At 39.5% G+C, this 19,569-nt stretch overlaps 1 protein-coding gene across 1 annotated transcript; it reads right to left on the bottom strand.

The window, feature by feature from the left end:
- Window positions 1-3,038: 3,038 nt before the first annotated feature.
- Window positions 3,039-11,565, bottom strand: LOC113038486 (Krueppel-like factor 9). The gene is made up of 3 exons (XM_026195937.1): window positions 11,447-11,565; window positions 10,716-11,353; window positions 3,039-6,173 (listed from the first exon to the last, which is right to left on the bottom strand). The coding sequence occupies exons 2-3, from the start codon at window positions 11,218-11,220 to the stop codon at window positions 5,890-5,892; spliced, it is 789 nt and encodes a 262-aa protein (XP_026051722.1). The 5' UTR covers window positions 11,221-11,353; window positions 11,447-11,565; the 3' UTR covers window positions 3,039-5,889.
- Window positions 11,566-19,569: the final 8,004 nt, after the last annotated feature.

The following is a 19,569-nucleotide window of genomic DNA, read 5'->3' as shown; positions in this document are numbered from 1 at the left end:
TGGGCCTGTACCATGATGTACCAACATGCACCAGGAACAAGTCTGATTTACAGCCGGCAATGCAAAACAAGCTCCTGCTCCAGTCATACAGGAACCGGACAGCCCTTAACAGAGGGCCCTGTACCCCATACTCCCGGAGCACCCCCCAAAGGAGGCCGCAAGGGACACGGTGGAATGCCATCTCCAGATCCATTAAACACATGTGGACTGGTTGGGCAAACTCCCATGAACCCTCCAGCACCCTGGTGAGGGTCAAAGCTATCCTTCAATTAAAGTCAATTCCACCAAACCATTACTGCTTCCAACAGTACATAAGGAATAAAAGTATTCTGATTCATCGGTTTAATCCAAGACTTCAGTAGAGACACAATTGCCTTATTTGATAAACACACTTATAAACACTGATCAATGAACATACATAGTGCACATCAAATGTAAACAGAAGCTCAACCGTACTTGCCTGACAATTTTATTATTATTGTATTCAATGTGCTCTATTTGGAAAAGGTTTGGAAAAATTATGTATATATTTTTTTTATGTCTTTGAAAGGTGGTTATAATGCTTACAGGCTGCATTTATGTATCGCATTAAAAACAGTAATATTGTGACATTTGTAAATTTTAAAAGAACCTCTATTTAATATATAATAATTTTAATGCAAGACTGGTAAGGTACATATGTGTGTTATTCAATGTTTGTTAATCATAAAAAGTGGTCATGTCTCCTCAGAAAACCTGGATTACAACATGTGATGCATTTTCATTGAGATTTTTCATTTAACTAACTCTGGTATTCCTTCTGTAGGGACGAATACATGTCTCATTTTAAAAGGAGAGACTTGAAGACATCCCTATACAAGCCCTTCTGGTCTTTCCCACACACTACACTGGGGAACTCAAGGAAAGAACCATAGATGTAGAGTCAGCCTGGAATTTGTGAATGATAGTAACACAGCTAAGCATCTGTGCCAATTATTAGCACACTAATGTAAGCTGTGAGGAACACTGTACATGTACAAGAAGACCAGATACAATACAAAATACATATGAAAGTGGCGATTTTGTGTCCACATTTTGACCAAGGATGGTAAAATAGATGCTATAGTTAAGTGAAAATACTCTCAAAATGATGGATTTATTGAATGTGCTTCTTTTTTCCTAAGCCAAACTTAACACGGAGAGGAGTTTGTTTACATGCAGTGTGGTTGAAAATCTGGATCAAATGTTGCTGTTATTATAGGAACCAACCACTAAGAAATTCTAAGCAATTTTTTTATTCATAGATTATTTACTTCTTTTAATGTACATATACAATACAGGTGTCTCTCAAATTAGAATGTCATGGAAAAGTTAATTTTAGTAATTCAACTCAAATTTTGAAACTTGTGTATTAAATCAATTCAATGCACACAGACTGAAGTAGTTTAAGTCTTTGGTTCTTTTAATTGTGATGATTTTGGCTCACATTAAAAAAAAAAAATACACAATTCACCATCTCAACAAATTAGAATACTTCAGAAGACCAATAAAAACGTTGAAAAAAAAAAAAAACCTCAATACTTGGTAGGGCCTCCTTTTGCTTTAATTACTGCCTCAAATCGGCATGCCATGGAGGTGATCAGTTTGTGGCACTGCTGAGGTGGTATGGAAGCCCAGGTTTCTTTGACAGTGGCCTTCACCTCGTCTGCATTGTTTGGTCTCTCGTTTCTCATGTTCCTCTTGACAATACCCCAAAGATTCTCTCTTGGGTTCAGGTCTGGTGAGTCTGCTGGCCAGTCAAGCACACCAACACCATGGTCATTTAACCAACTTTTGGTGCTTCTGGCAGTGTGGGCAAGTGCCAAATCCTGCTGGAAAATAAAATCAGCATCTTCAAAAAGCTGGTCAGCAGAAGGAAGCATTAAGTGCTCCAAGATTTCTTGGTAAACGGGTGCAGTGACTTTGGTTTTCAAAATACACAATGGACCAATGCCAGCAGATGACATTGCATCCCAAATCATCACAGACTGTGGAAACTTAACACTGGACTTCAAGCAACTTGGGCTATGAGCTTCTCCACCCTTCCTCCAGACTCTAGGACCTTGGTTTCCAAACGCAATATAAAACTTGCTATCATCTAAAAAGAAGACTTTGGTCCACTGGGCAACAGTCCAGTTCTTCTCCTTAGCCCAAGTAAAATGCCTCTGACGTGGTCTATGGTTCAGCAAATTGACACGTCTGTGTGTGTTGGCTCTTGATGCCTTGGATCCAGCCTCAGTTCATTCCTTGTGAAGTTCACTCAGATTCTTTCATTGTTTTTGCTTGTCATTCCTCGTAAGGCCGCTGTTCTCTCGGTTGGTTGTGCATCTTTTTCTTCCACACTTTTTCCTTCCAACTTTCTGTTAACATGCTTGGATACAGCACTCTGTGAATAGTCAGCTGATTTGGCAAAGAATGTTTGTGGCTTACCCTCCTTGTGATCAGCAGTCTTCCCCATAATTGTGTAGTATAGTGAATCAAACTGAGAGACCATTTTGAAGGTTCGGGAAACCTTTGCAGGTGTTTTGAGTTGATAAGCTGATTGGCATGTCACCATATTCTAATTTGTTGAGATTTTGTTAAATGTGAGCCAAAGTCCTCACAATTAAAAGAACCAAAGACTTAAACTACTTCATGCTATGTGCATTGAGTTTATTTAATACGCGGGTTTCACAATTCGAGTTGAATTAATGAAATAAATTAACTTTTCCAAGACAATCAGATGATGTATTGAGATGCATCTGTATGTGTAAAATGGCAATAACCTAAAGTGTTGTATTAAATTAGAATGTAGAATTTCAATTAATTGGGTCATAAAGACTAAATGTAAATGCATATTAGAAAAATGTTTGAGGAAAAACACGATGTGTCACAAAATGATGTGTGAAATACACAGCTTGATCAAATTTAATGACTTGTTTTGTGTGCAGTATGTACTTGAGATTTAATATGATGACCTAAAGAAAACTATTATTATTATAGTATTCTCCTATAAAATTAATAAACAACCAAACACAAAATAATTCTTAATCCATTTATTTATTTATTTAAAAGCACTGGAAGGTTTTTTGTTGGAGGCAAACAATGAATCAAATCAAATTATTAGTCAAGTCTCATTCAATAAAATAAGTACAAAAAATTTTTTTTAAAGCCCACCAAAACTAAAGCATGTAATAAATAAAATATAAAATTGCAGAATAATGCAAAACATGAGCAAATGAAAAGAATGCTTAACATTAGGTCATACTCATGGACAGAGGTTTTCAGCATTATGTGTTATCACCTGAGGAGATACATGGAAGTTTCTGTAGTTTGACAAAACCCATAGGTTCACTGTTATGAGACATGTCTGTAGACCGAGACCTCAGGAGATCTCAGTAGACATCTTTTAGTGTGATCACTACACAATCAGTGTATAATCATTTTAGTGTGTCAAAACTGATGGATCTAGATTGTACGCCAAGCAACAAAGCAGTTCTCAATATAAAGTCATCACTCTACATATTCTCAATCTAGCATCATGATTAAAAGCAGCCGTGCTCACACACACACACACAATCTTAGTTCACTTGAGTTTGACCCGCAGAGATCAGATGCCTCGAACACAGCAAATGATGCAGCATTTTTCCCAAAGGAACTATAGAATATGCATTTTCTCCACAATACGATTGCTAAGCTATCCTAAACTAACTAGAAAGCTATGTTTTGCATACTATATAGACATCTACAATACGTAAACCAAAACAAAGCATAAGAAACTAGAATTTCCAGTACATCAAACCAAATACAAAAAATTAATAACTGAAAAAGACCACAAAACACACAAACAGTAGTGAGTGGGGGGAAAAAAAGAAGACTTGATCCAGTGGTTTGTGAGAGTACTAGTTGCAAATGTGTCATGTATAATGGGAGAGATATCAAATGCAAAGTTGAATCAGGACTGCTAAAAGAGGGCATTGTGAAGGAAAAAAAGATGGAATCACAAAGGTCGAGAATCACACACAAAGCCCACCGCAGCCCAACACAGTGTCCCACTGATCGCTCAACAGATCCAGAGACGACTCACTACAGGAAGACGACAAAAAATAAGAAAATCCCAGCCAAACATAAAACATTTAATTAGCTACAGAACAAACACAGTCTTATATACTATTCTGGTTCGGTTTATGTGGTTGAGATCTTATAAGTGGTCATCACGCTTTAGGCTACTGCCAGCAGTTACTTAAAGCACTGAATATTGCAGGATTCGAAAATGGTACAATGAACCATTAAAAACAGCTGTAATTTTGATACCAGACAAACTGCGATCAGATATTTCGTATCCGTTGCACTCCAAATGTCAAGCAAAATACAAACAAAAGTGAAAAGTACACAAAAATCAAGTCCATTTTCCTCTGACTGGTTTAAACACTCAGACGAAGGTGCACATTTAGACGAATGTATTGATTTATTGCGATAGGTCTTTATCCCCTTCCACAGTGTTCGTTCAGTTGAGCACTATGCAGTAGCATGTATACAGTGTAACCCATCACACTAGCAGGCGACAAGCATCGTTCACAATATCAGTAAGACAAAAGTGCAATATTGCATGTGTATTTCTTTAGTTGAGAAGAACGACACCTGACGGCATACCTGTAGAACATATCAGACCGTAAACAATGGTGCAAAACAAGTTAAAGGATTTTAAGGCTTTGAGTTTCCTGATGTGTTTTTTTGTTCTCTGAGATAGTTGTAAGAGGTCCGCAGGCGGCACATATGAACGCGATGCGCAAACATTCGCACACAAGCAGCACTATTCTATTCAAGCGTATACTGTCACCCCTAACATAAGGTGTATTATTATCTAGTAGTTCATATTATAACATCTTTACCATTCAAGCTGCAAGCATAGATATTTATCTACACGTATCCACATTACCATTACACACATTGCTACATGTATCAACATGTCAACATTACATGGACAAACAAAAGAGTTCCTCCAAGCAGAAAATAATAAATGCATGGTCTAATAATATTAATTAAGAAAATAACTACTACTAGGTAAATTAAGATGACAATAACTTAATTTCGGTAGGGAAAGCTATGTGGAAACTGGCATTAGAGGCAGTGCTTCTACCTAAGAAAGAACTCGCTGGCCATTTTGATATGATCGTTGTTTGCGTTCAAGAGTTTCAAGAATCATATTCATTTAAGAATGAATTTGACATCACACCTTAAAAGGTTTAGCTAAGCCAACGAGGTTTAAGAACGCATAAAGTCACTGAACGTGACAAATTCATGAGTAACACACAAATACTTTGTGATAGTTATGAAAATGTATCTGGTTATTGCTTTCTACAGCATGTGTGGACAAGCAAACCCAGAGAGGGTTTGCCATTCTGGCTGTACAAAAAAGACATGAAAAAGGTTGTGTGAAGATTGATGGAACGACTGTAAAAAGACAAAGAACGAGTAAACTTTCCCTTAAACTGTGACGCATTCTTTCGTAGATTCTAAAACATGGCTAACAAGTGATACAACAAGATGGCCAATGGAAAACATTGTGCTACCACTGATGGCCATTTTGTTTGCATGCAAAAATCTATTCCACCCAACCGAAGCAATTTAAGACCAATGTTGCGTTCGCTATCACTTGTCGGCCATGTGATAATTTAATCACGCGACTCAGGAATGTGCTTGAGAGTTTGAGTCTCCTTTGCCCGTTTTGGTCGCCACTGGTTGGGCGAAGGGGTTTAGAGGAAGACATGGTGAAGTTGTTCATTTTTGGCCTGTGGAAGTGAAGACTGAGCTTAAAGGGTCCCCAGCATGCACGGCGATCGAGTCAAGCTGTGGTGGATGACAGAGACAGTGGTCCCGGTGAGGGGGCGTCTACATGGCAGTGCTGGCGTACTCTGAGGACGAAGTGGAAGCGGTGGTGGACTGGGTCGAGGTGGATCCCTGAGCCGAACCTTTGCGGTTGATCATGAAGGGGTGGAAGTTGGGGTGCCGGCGGGCATGTTTGATGAGGTGGTCGCTGCGCATGAAACGCTTGTCACAGAGTGGGCACAGGAAGCGTTTCTCGCCAGTGTGGGTACGCAGGTGTCGGGCCAACTCATCAGAACGGGCAAACTTCTTTTCACAGTCGGGCCAGGTGCACGGAAAGGGCCTCTCACCTAGAAAAAAAAACATGAACAATCCGCAACACATTAGAGAAAATTTTTTATGATATACACAAGCGTACTACTAAAGTCGTCAATGGCTTGGCACCTGCACTATCTACCGTTTTAGATATAAAGCATACTAATTGAAGAACCTCAGACAACTTTACTAGTTTTCCGTAGAGTACTTACCACTGTACAAATATTTCATTAGCATAGTAGCTAGCACAGTAGTTATTACACAATTGCTTTGTGAGTTAACTAGCACTAGTGTTTTTCAATGTACTAGAATGTATACCACTTAGTGTTGTCACCAATATATCTGCTCATAGACTTTGCCTTTAAACACTCCAGTGTGTATTTGTGAAAGCGCTCGGTATAGAGCCTGAAGTGACGAACATTGTAGCCAATCACAGACATATCTTTTCAGCGCGTGAACACAATGGCCAATCAGAGGTATTTAAGAATCCGTTCAACAAAGCTCAAAATGCTAGTGGGAATTGCTGTTATTGTCACAATTTTAATATTTCAGTACTGATGTACTTTTGACAACACTAATACCACTGTACTGGTACACGTAGACTTCTCTTTTCGGTCCACACTGTAAAAAAAAACCTGATGAATGGGGGGTGGGGGCTATCAAACTCTTATGTTGGATGAGAAAATTATTTTATACATTTCAGAAACTGGACAGTACATAGTGCTTAGTATATCATTTAGTATAAGCTCTGTTCCAATTGACAAGGCCACTACGAAGTGTTCATGCTCCCTGAGCACTGGATATCTTTTGAAGTCCACTTTACTTGACAAAAAATGTGTATTTAGAAAACATTTCAGTGCCGTCACACACAGGCGAGCATGAGTTCCGCATATAAGACGTGTTTGAGGTATGACAACATGTACTTCCGTAATAAACACAAATTAACGTAAATTAATGTAATAAGTGTAAATGTATTAATTAAATCTAAATAAGTGGTCATAATCAGTGCTGTCAAATGATTTATTGCATACAACAAATGTTTTTGTTTACATGATATATGCGGTGTATATTTATTATGTATATAATTAAATAATATTTAGAAAATATTTACATGTATATACATTTATATTCTTATACTTTATATTATATATAGAAATATATTTAATATATAAACATAAATTTTTTCTTAAAGGGGGTCACCCCCCCTTTAAGAAAAAATGTATGTTTTTTTAATTAATGCTCGTTTTCACTCAATATCCTGTTAATCTTGAGTACCTATAGAGTACTACTGCATCCTTCATAACTCCAAAAAGTCTTTAGTTTTATTATATTAATAAGAGAAAGATAGTCTGTACCGATTTTTCCCAGAAAAACAAGACCGGCTGGAGGCGTGACGTGTGGGCGGAGCTAAAGAATCACGAGCGCGAGTAGGCTTTTGCGTTTAGAGCATGTGGAAACTGTGACATTACCGTGAGGGGAAAAACCATCATCCAAAACAAACCATGGCTAACAGTCAGATTCAGCCGTTTATTTATGATCCAGAATCAGATCCAGAGGCTGAAGCTGAATGAGAGCAGCAGCAGCAACAACTCGCTCCGAGCGGGCTCGAACCCGGGTCTCCGGCATGGGAGGCGGATGCACTAACAAGAAGGCAGAGATATTTGAAGCAGTTTTACTCACCGCCTGCAGTTCCAACACACGATCGTGACCCATTTTCGTTGGGACTGCATTATTCTTAAGAAATAAACGATACGCAAATCCGTCGTCAAACTGGGCCTTGTTTGTAAAACAAGCATCTTCGAAATGCAGGGAACAAATAAAAACACTTGCTCTGTAAAAATAAACTCCATCCACTGGTCCCTTAATGCTGTTTTTCTTTTGGTAATCTGTGCAGGGTTGTCTTGCCCTGGCAACCAAAAACACACTTCTTTTGTGACATTTCGCGACGCTCTCGCTCTGATCAGTGAATGTCTCTGCTCTGCTATACGGGAGCGTGCGCTCTTCCGACAGAAGTGCCCTAGGAACCATATAAGGAAATTCCATTCCATCTAACGTCACACCCATACTCGAAATTTTTTTTCCAAAACTTGTGACAAACTGGAAGGAGTATTTTGGGAACAGAAATACTCCTTCAAACGTACAACTTAATTTTTGAATCTGTGTCCATGTTTAGCATGGGAATCCAACTCTTTAACAGTGTAAAAAACTCAGTGTGCATGAAATAGCATTTCACCCCCCCCCCCCCTTTAAATATCTACATGTGTTTGTATGTTATATATATATATATATACACACATAATAAAATCGTGCAGCCCTAACACACACATATTATGTAAACAAAAACTTATATTTTGGATGCAATTAATCACAATTAATCATTTGACAGCACTGTTCTACAGTCTGTTGCCATGTTTAATATGAAAATTTAGTTGTTAGTCCTCCAAATAAGTGACTTAAACTGCAATTAATCAACTGGCTGCTAGAGGCTGGCTCCAAAAGGGAGTCAATCCCACAGACTCCCCATGTTAAAATACCCAATTTTACAGCAGAAAAAAAAAATATGTTTACAGTATGATACAAAAAGTGGTTTTGGTGTATATAGCTAATTTTTTCATACCTAACCCTTCATGACAACTGTGAAGGCGGTGATTTTTTTTTTTATAACTCATCGGTTTAGATTATATTAAGCCTTAAAGTTCTGCATAATTAAGGGCGTGGCCACTTGAGTGACAGGTGGATTGCCACTGTAGTTTCAGCAACTAGCCCCACCCACCTCCCAGCCCATTTTCAATTATCCGAGAGTGACGCACGGTTGATGCGCTACCAAATTGGCAACGCCGGCTCTGCCCACTTCAAAAATGTTCTTCAGAAACCTACAGGTGACATCACGTACATGTTTTCTTACAGTGGTTGTTTATGGGCCTTACTTTTTTGTCTATTTTCTTTACTTTTTATTTCTAGCTTTGCAATTCCCACCCACAATTTTTTTTGTTATACAAAAAATTATAAGTCATACCCATCATGTTCCATAAATTGGAATTTTTGATCATGAAATTGTACAGTAATTGTTGATTTTATTTAAGGGGTACGGTAAGGGTTGGGCATTGGTTTTATAGCTATAATTACCATGCACTAGGCGTTTGTTTGACTTTATAATTTATTGCATGTTTCATTAACATTCATTGTTCTGTACTTCAGAGAATTCAAAAGCAATAGAATTTGGGCCTTACAAACATTTTACACATAAAACATAAAATGTACTTGAAAAGACTGAAAGACAATTACATCCACGCTTTTTTCTTTGAAGGGAGACATATCTTGTATTAATATGCATAACCTGTAGAGATGTGGCTTGTTATACTGTGAGACGCAGACAGTACCAGTACTCTTCAGACTGGAATCTCACTTAAGATGGCAGAACAAGTCCTCCTCACAGGGCTCTTATGGCTGAATGGAATGCACCTCTAGTGTTTCATTAGTGTACTAGCCTTTAATCTGTACTGTAGATGACTTATTCTGTGAGTGTAAGAACTACTGCACTAATGTTTATCACTTTAGTTGTCAGTATACTAGCATATCATTAGTACACTGTACTAAAGATTTCTTCGCTAGTGTACTACTTATAACTGTACTACAACCCTTACGAAAATAAACCAAGGTTTTACTAAAAAGAAAAAATAAACATGGTTATAGCCGATTCATTGTAACCACAAATGTTGCTACACCAACTATATAGTTTAATAGCATTTGTAGTCAAACTATGGTTTTACTTAGTTTTAATATGCCAAAAAAAAAAAAAGAAAAGAAAAAAGGTTTATTTTCTTAAGGAAATCTTCTGCACCGTGTCCGTTAAATTCTGTCACCTTTTCTCCACATTAAACTTGAATCCATGAACAAAACCAAATAGTAACAGTCCGTTTGTGAACGGCTCATGAAGAGAGGCCAGGTGCATACTTTAATAGCTCTTTTGGCTTTAGCAAAATAACAGAAAGTGCATTTAAATGGGTTCCTGCGCGCACACGAGCTGTTTTCACATGCAAATATGAGACTCGTCACTATACTATCCTATACTCGGTCCTCCCTCACGAGCTCCTTCCTTTGTTCATAAACTTTCTTTGTTGGGAGGCCACAGTTGGGAGTTTTCCCACTCTTTTGTTAAACTAACGAGTATTACTATCCAGGAATTCACTTTTAATATCTCAATTCAGAGGCGCTAATTGGAATTGACAGGAGCCCCTGACAACAGTCAACAAACATACGGCCAATAATTAAAAGTTACTCTCTAACAAACACAGCCGACTGTTAAAATTCTCCATAATATGCTTATGTAGCAAAGTTTTTTTTTTTTTTTTTTACAACCAATTTATGCGACATGCAGTTTATAAAACGATAATTAGTATTTATAAACGCGCATATATAGATGAATTATAGTAGCTTATGTAGAGTATTTATACTCTATTCATATGTAGAGAGTATTTATACTCTATTCTGTATGTACAGTTATATTCGAGTATGAATACAAATGATATCTGAAGCATTGGCGACCATCCCTTCCCCGCGCGTGCGCTTCAGCTCACCTGTGTGGGTCCTGATGTGCGCCTTCAGGTGGGATGATTTGCCGTACACCCGGTCACACCCGTCGAAGGTACAGGGGTGACGTTTGGTGGGGGACCGGGGGGCGCCCCCTCCTCCCCAAATCTGCTGAGGGGTGTTATTGTACTGTCCCGGGACAGGGGTGGCAGAGGGGGTCATGGTCGGCGTTGGGGTGGTTGAGTCAGACAACGTGGTGTAGCCGCTCTCTCCACACGACGAGTTGCTGCTTTCGGAGTAGGCCGACATGGGACGAAACTTGCCGTGTAGATCGGTGAGGATCTCCGCCACCGTCATCATGTTGGCCCCCTCTAACCGGAGCGTCTCCCGTACCTCCCTGTCCTCGCTCGACCCGTCTGGCTCCACGGCAGGAAGGCCCTGAGGAGGGGCCTGAGCCGCAGCAGACACCGGGGTGGGTCGATGGAGGACGGGGCCGCTGGATATCGACACCAGACACTCGGCGGCCAGATAATCCGAGTAGGCGAACGACATTTTATCGCGACTGCGTTTAATGACAAAGCAAAAGTTATGATGGGGAGCCTCGCTTCCTGAGTGCGTTCGGTTCTTCTCCAAAGACTTTCAACTCGTTGTTTTGTTCTCATCAGCAGCGGCCTCTGCTCTCTATCTACAGAGTAAATACAAGCAAAACAAATTAAATCAACTATTTAAAAAAATATCCAAAAAGAAGTAAAAAAAATAAATAAAAATAATACTCTACCGGCGTGTCTGCATTACAAGCCTCAACGTGGTGTCCTACATTGCCCCTCGTTTCATTGTGTCTGTCTGCTGCTAGAACCGGCAAAGCCCACGCCACGCCCCCGGCAGCGAGTTTGGTAATCCTACTACGAAGAAGGCTTGGCTCATTAATATTAATTACGTGACGCGCTGTTCTCCTAATCGCCTTGACGGATTGGCTGAAGGGCAGACGAGGGTAGGCGTAGTAGGCGGTGCTAAGAAGGTGAAAAAAATATAATCACGACGAGCTCATGAATATTAATCAAGACGCGTGACAGGACGGCCCAGGAAGGTTCTGCTATACTTAATTGATATTCACACTCTAAAGTCGCTAGCATGCACCATGTGGTGAACTGACGCGCATCACGGGCGTGGACCAAAGAGAGACCATTTAATAGTATGCCAAATGGATTCGTGGGGGAAAAAATATAATCGGTGTAACGTTACAGTTTCTTTAGAAACCTTTGTGGAGTGAAATATTTGACTGGAATAAAAAAGATAACAACTCAAATTAATTATTATCAGTTGGTGACGTCATAGCATGTATGAAGAAGTGGAAGGCGGTGTCTTCTTCATTTTGATACTTGTTTGTTATGTTCACAGGAACTTAATCTACAAGACAAGCCAGCTCAGATGGATAACCTAATTGTGCTTATTTCGTGGAATTCAATGTTTGGTCTGTTTCATGTTTTTTGTTTATTTCATTTTCTGTTTACGCCAAAGATAGGGACTGGTCACGACACGCCCCGTTTATGCTGCCCCATTTACACTCATTCATCTTTCATGAAGTGTGCGCATTAATCCTAAAATATAAATACTCAAATGTTCTGCAGTTTCCAAACAACACAACACACACACACATAAACTGGTGCGCAATGAACGTCGCAGTAGATTAGACCAAGGTCATCAATACAGGCTTTAAATCGTTCCTCCAAAGACCAGATGAGGTATTTTACAAAGAGCAACAAGCCATGCATAACACAGCAAGCGCACGCAGTATACAGTCACTGGAGATAAAGTAGGGCAACCTAAAAGCTCCAACAACAGACGCTGTGAATCATAAATGATGGCCTCCACCCCTTTTTTTCTGTCCAACATACTTCTTAAAGGTGCAGTGAAAAAAGGTAGTGCTATGGAGAAATGAAAAGAATAATGGAATATATTAGTGGGTCAGGAAATATAAAGTTACTTTATGAGTATGTAAGGTAAGACACCATGAATACCACACACACACACATACACATACACACATGTTGGGTTCACAATATTAAAAACAATTACAAAACAATATAAAATTATAACATCTAAAACTTAAATTTTTATGTTGAAATTATTTTGTTTCAGAAAAAAGATACTAATTAAAAAAATTCCGTTTGCATTAAGTTGTTAGTTTTATGCCTATGCACCCTTAACTGACCCTTAACTGCACAACTAGCCCAGCAGATGGTGCCAGTAAATTGTACTTCAGAGTGCAGACAGGCCTTTCCTTTCCTTTCCTTTCCTCAAATGTCCTCAATGAACGTGTGTCTTATGTATACACACCATTTAAATTTCTTACTATCGGTCAGGAATTTAATACTGTAAAAGCTGACATATGAAATATTAGTTTCATATATATATAATCATATTTTTTAAATGTTGTTCATTTTATCTTTAGATCATACTCAACAAACTCTTCATGGCTCATATATTGTATGACATAGGACAATATGGAGCTCATACTTGAGTAGGACAATTTTATTCAGAGACCCTAAATGAGCAAAAAGTATGATCTTTACAGTAAAACAGACTAAATATACAGAAAAAACCCAGTAATAAGGACTAAAGATATAAATATTAGTTCCCTATCTGTTAGTCACCACAAGTTATGTCGAACGACATATGGGGTCTCACTTGGGAGGCCAATAATCTCTGAGTTTAACCCTCTGGGGTTCTTCATTTAAGAGTCACACTCAGGACCTTCATGGTCAAAAGTGACCGGACCCCTGAAATCAAATATTTTTTGAATTTTGAGATAATTTTATGGTAATAATTAATATTTATGCAATTATTATGATCTATTTTCCCCATTGAAAAAAGTACAATTGTCATATATATATATATATATATATATATATATATATATATATATATATATAATTTTCATTATTTTTCAATTAATGCTGTATTTCAGGTTAAAATAGAGACTAGGCCTTTAAAATCCATTTTTAAGTGAGATTGGTGCCACATGGTGGGAGTAGTGAGCAATAATTTCATGCAATACCATTGATAACCATTAGATATATGTACAGCTCTCTATAGACATGCTTGTAAATTCCCTAGTTGTTTTTGCACATATTTTGTCCTTTTCTTAGGTTTTTGATTTGAATGTTTATTAAGAGATTCTCAAAGACTACTTTTGTTAAGTTTTTGTTTGTTTGTTTGGTTTAAATGATAATTTGAAGTGCCTGTTTTACTTTAGTCAAACCTGCATTGTATTAGAAAGAGAACAAATGGAAAGCATTTTGTTACCCATTGTTTTAATTCTAATTTAATAAAAATGCAATTCATTCATCATAAAAAATTATAAACATTTTACAATAAACATTTTAATGAAATCTGTTTTTGTACTATTCAGTAAACAGTAACTCATCTTCAAAAGACAACAACATTTATGAACAAAAAACTAAAATAACAGTAAAAGTATTTTAATTATAAAACAGTAAATGGAAAATAGAAAAATACAAATAAATAAGTGTTTTAAATATCATCCTAACTATATTTACATATTATCTGCCTATTTACTTACTAACTGTAATTAGTGTTTGTTGCACATGTCACAGATCACAACTGAGTGTCTCTTGCAAATTGGATGATTGCACATTGATGCTTGTTTTCACATCCCTCGTTTGTGTGTGTGTGAGTTTTCAAGAGAGAGACACAGTTCTCAATGTTCTCTTTCACAGTCTTACCAGTCTCACATCTCTCTCTCTCCCTCTCTCTGAGAGAGTGCGCGCGCACATGCCTGTGTGTTCAAGAGAGAAACACAGTGTGAGACTTTTGCATTTTGGATCCAATGTCTTTTTGATTCATTGATTTTATTCCACATATTCCCAATTTTCCCTGTTACAGTCTCACATCTCTCTCTCTCTCTCTCTCTTTCTCTCTCTCTTTGTGTGTGTGTGTCTATTTTGCAATCTTGATGGCTTACAGTCTCATGCTTTCATGCTTTCATTGCTGTGTGCTTTTTTTCTTATTTTTCCCACCGGGCAACGAAAGTCTCGTCGCAGTAGACGATGTCCGCTTTGGTGGTCTAGGAGTGCCATTTCTGGCTTAACTTAGCAGAGATTAAAGAAGTTGACGAAGTTTGCTTTCTTCATGCTCCCATTTCCCAGGCTGGCCTGTTCGTCAACACTGTAGAGGATTTTGCCCAGCAGTTCTTGGCAGTTCAAAAGCAGACTGAGGCCATTTAGCATATCTGGCCCTGGTATAATTCTCCAGCTGCCACCGTTCTGTCGTGGGTCATGCCTTAGGCAGCCGTGGGCGCCATCCTGCGTCCTTCACTCCAGCTCCGCCCCACGCTGAGACCACATCGTTTTTTTTTTTGTCTTTTCTTTTTGTTCCACCACTGGCTGAAAGAGCAGATTCCATTTCCTCTGCATTGCAAGGCCCGTGGGTTGACAGTGAGAGATGCACTGCTTTCTCACTAGCCTCTTATCGCTAGTGGCTGAGAGGTCACAGTTCACAGAGATGCAACTCCTCTCCATGCATCTCTGGCCAGTCTCTCCAGGGACACAGGTAGGGGTGTGACGGCTCGTATATAACCGTGAGACCGGCGGTTATAGTTGAACACCGTCATTAGAACTCTATAACCGCCAAAACCGTGTCATTAAAATATTTTTTACAAACATTTTTTAGATAGGATCATAAGATGCGCAATATATCGGGAGACATGGTTTTTACCACTTAATGAAGTTTTGTAAATCGTCAGACATGATATTTACCACTTCATAAAATTTTGCTTTGTAGAAAACCTTTCTTAAGAACGAATTTCGTTTTGTACAAATTTTGTCTTAATTTTAATAAATGTTTCATCAACCAATTGCATGTATTTTAATAAATAAAAAGCAAATATAGCAGACAATGATAACCGACATGGAAGCACCAGCGCGCCGCGTTCACTTGAACTCAGGGCCGTGCACAGACCTTTTGAGGGGCATGTGCTGAAACTGAAAAAGTTTCCCTTTTTTATATCAAGATTATTTAGTAAGCCTGCATAAAAGGAATAAATGGTCACATCTTCATGACAAATTCAATTATACAAAATAATAGTCTCAAAAGCTTTAGATTTATTCAAAATTAATAACAACCATAATAATAATATTAGATAATTAGATAATATAGATAAACAGGGTTTTAAGGGCTTCTTTAAACCTAATACAACAGCAACCTTCTGTGAGCCATGTATCTGGCAAAAATGTTATACTGTGGTGGACCAGGGATGTTGGTCTCTTGAAGGTCTCTTATTCACTAAACTTTCCCTAAAATAAGCCAGCAATGAAAAAATAAATAAAAATAGTGTGAAAAGTACAGTTGCAGTGAAAAGCATTTCTGAAGGATCACGTGACACTGAAGAGTACTGAACTGGAGTAAAGATGCTGAAAATTCAGCTTTGATCACAAAAATAAAATCACATTTTAAAATATATTCAAATAGAAAACAGTTATTTAAAATTTTAAAAATATTACACAATATTACTGATTTTGCTGTATTTTGGATCAAATAAATGAACCCTTGGAATAAATCATGAATTACATTCTGCATGATAAAATATAAAGATTTCAGTGATCTTCTGTCATTTTTTTTTTTGTTCCTACTACAAACCATGTTTTACAATATTTTATACAGAGAGTATACAGAGAGTATACCATAACATGATTAGCCTAAATGTTAATAAATTAAGTGTATCAGCAATCATAAATCATAGAAGAAATTTCTTAGAAATATGTTATCTAGGTGAAGAGGATCACTTGCGCTTTGTGTAAGTTCCAGTACGAAACAGCGGGGGGCGCACCTATTATGATTTTCCGATGGTAAAAACAAATTATATGTTGTTGTATTACTTATCAATATATCGTTTTTGACCAGCGAATGTGTGCAAATGTGATTTTTTTTTTCTGTCCGTCATTAAAACGGCGACGGCGCCTGCCGCTGCCGGCATCACATTACATTTTCATCTACAGGTTACAAACTAGTTTTTTTTTAGCTATATAGACGGAGCGCTCAGTTTTTCCTGTGGTAAAATGCATTTGGCCAAATTAGCATTTTATAAAAGATGAAATGCAACTGTATGCACAGGCTGTGTTGGCTATGTATTGGCTATGACTAGATGGCAAATGCTAGCCCTCTCTCTCAGGTGACGTCCCACATGTCTCAGTCAGTGAGTCAGTCAGACAGACATCAAATAAATAAAATATGAGCCTTTATAGACAGTGTTTAGTAGTACTTATTCAAACAACAAGATATTTATTTACCCTTCGCAAAACTGTTCAGCTCAGCTGTTGTCTACTGTGCGGCTGCTGTGGAACTTCAGTTGATTCAATGAATATAGAGGGGGCGGAGTTATCAGCTTACTGACAGCTTGAGGATCCAATAAGATTTCCACAAGCTCGTTTTAAGAACTTTCATTTGGTAAAACAGACAGACAGGCGTAAAAGGTGACCAATAGCATTGATAAAAAAAATAAAATAAAAACACCACCAAAAAAAGGGCACTTCAGAGTGTAAGAGCAAAAAGGGCATGTGCTCTGCACAGGTTGAGCCCTACCTGTGCACGTGCCTGCTTGAACTGCACTGTGAACTAGAGCGCATCTCATTGTAAATGAAACTCAGCGTAGGCCTATGCCTCATACTCTAGCATTAAATATTTTTGCTGCATTTTTTTGCGACTCGCATCAGCAAAGCATTGCATGGCCATAGACCGCAAACTAACAGCGGATGGCGGGCGGGTGCGGCTTTGAAATTTGCTCCAAAAACGTTGGCTCGGATGATGAGTTTTGTGACCGATCTCCTTAATAAATGGAGGTCTGAAATCTCTGCCCCTTTACCGATCAGAGCGCGCGCTGACACGGAGTTAACCCGCTATCTCCAAGAACAACCAATTGACTCTACGGTAGATCCACTAACACATCCCCCCCCCCCCCCCCCGACGGTTATGTTATGAACCGTCACATTTGACTCACGTCATAACCGTCATCACCAATTCTGAAACCGGCACACCCCTAGACACAGGGTGTTTTGCTGCAATGACTCGGAATGTGATGCCTTCTAGGCCACCAAGCACAACTTCCCATCGCTGCTATGTCGATTGTACCTTTGGTGCCACTCGTTCAGAGTTCAGGGGCAATCCATCCTGTTGGCTCATTTGGATGGTTCAACTCGGCAACGCAATTCAGTTCACCAGGCGACCTCCCATGTTCAATGCCATTCTCGAGACTACAGTGGCAGTTCCTGTTGGTGAAGGAAAAAGTCGAGCCAGTCCCTCCAGCCAAGATGAGGAAGGGGTTTTACAGCCCTTCCTTTACGTACCCAAGTTAAGCAGTGGCCTTCAACCTATCCTGGATCTGCAAGTCATGGATCGCCCCATAACAAGCTCCTGTTCAAGATGTTGATGCAGAAATGTATTATCAAATGCATTCAAGGCCAGGATTGGTTTTTAGCGATTGACCTGAAGGATGCATACTTTCATGTCTCGATCCTTCCTCACAACAGACTGTTCCCACGGTTTGCATTTGAGGGTCGGGTATGTTAGTACAAGGTCCTCCCCTTCGGGCTCCACCATGTCCCCGTATGGCTTCACGAAGGTCATAGAGGGCACCCTTGTCCCACTATGAAAAGTTGGCATCATGAGCATCTCGATGACTGGCTCATCATGGCCAGGTGGTGAGAGGAAATGTGGGATCACAAGGATGTTGGGCTTCGGGACCTCCGTCAGTTGGGGCTTCAGGTCAACTGAGGGAAGAGCAAGCTCTCCCCTGTGCAGAAAGTCTCTTATCTCGGTATGTGAGTATGACGGCACATCTCACAAACGAACATGCCCAGTCAATGCTGATCTGCATGAGTTCCAGGCAGGACAGTGGTAACACTGAAACATTTTCAGAGGCTCCTGGGGCATATGGCATCTGCAACCACAGTCATGCCACTCAGATTGCTTCATATGAGACCACTTCAGCACTGGTTACATTCCAGAGTCCTGAACTGGGCATGGCACCACGGTACACATCATTTAACCATAACACAGATGTGTCGCCATCTATTAAGCCCTTGGTCGAACCTTGCTTTTCTACAGGTCGGCGTTCCCGTAGAACAAGTGTCCCGGCATGTGGTTGTCATGAAATGCCTCCAACACGGGCTGGGGCGCTATGTGCAATGGGGAGGCAGGTTCAGAGTCCTGGACCTTACTAGCTCACCCGGACCTGGTTTTTGGAACTCATGCTCCTCATGACAGCTCTCCCTGGTGCATCCCCATGAGATACGACCTCCTCTCTCAGGGACTGGCACAATATGGCACCTAATGCAGACCTAAGTGACCTACTGCCACCAGTGGTAGACACTATCACTCAGGGTAGAGCTCCCTTAAGGAGACAGTCCTGCTTTGAAGTGGAGTCTGTTCTTCTCACCAAGAAGACCCCCGGAAATGCCCGGACAGAATGGTGCTTTCTTTCCTGCAAGAAAAGTTGAGCTTAGGCTTTCACCCTCCACCTTAAAAGTGTATGTTGATGCTATAGCAGCACATCACGATGTAGTGGACGGCCGGTCCCTGGCAAGGCAAGACCTGATCGTTAGTTTCCTGAGGGGAGCTAGAAGGTTGAACCCTCTTCTGACACCCCTAATACCCTCCCGGGATCTCTCTGTTGCCCTGGCTGGACTCCAGAGGCCATCCCTTTGTGCCTATGATTCAGTTGAGATGAAGTTCCTGTCACGGCCAGAATTCAGGAAACACGAAGAGAGATCCAAGTGCGTGTATGACATTTATTGAGGGCGATCCAAAGGGGTAAACAGTCCAGGCAGGGTCAAAAGTGAAAGTGAAAGTGAAAGTGACATTCAGCCAAGTATGGTGACCCATACT

This window comes from Carassius auratus, chromosome 2 (genome assembly GCF_003368295.1).
Source record: "Carassius auratus strain Wakin chromosome 2, ASM336829v1, whole genome shotgun sequence".
Classification (NCBI taxonomy): Eukaryota; Metazoa; Chordata; class Actinopteri; order Cypriniformes; family Cyprinidae; genus Carassius; species Carassius auratus.
This window is presented reverse-complemented; position numbering and strand designations above follow the sequence as displayed.

Bases quoted from the DNA above. Each gene is read 5' to 3' on its own strand.
- LOC113038486 (XM_026195937.1), bottom strand. From the start codon at position 11,220: ATGTCGTTCGCCTACTCGGATTATCTGGCCGCCGAGTGTCTGGTGTCG. The intron at 6,174-10,715 runs GTGAGCTGAAGC...TTTTTTTTCTAG, and splicing joins GCACATCAGGACCCACACAG to GTGAGAGGCCCTTTCCGTGC.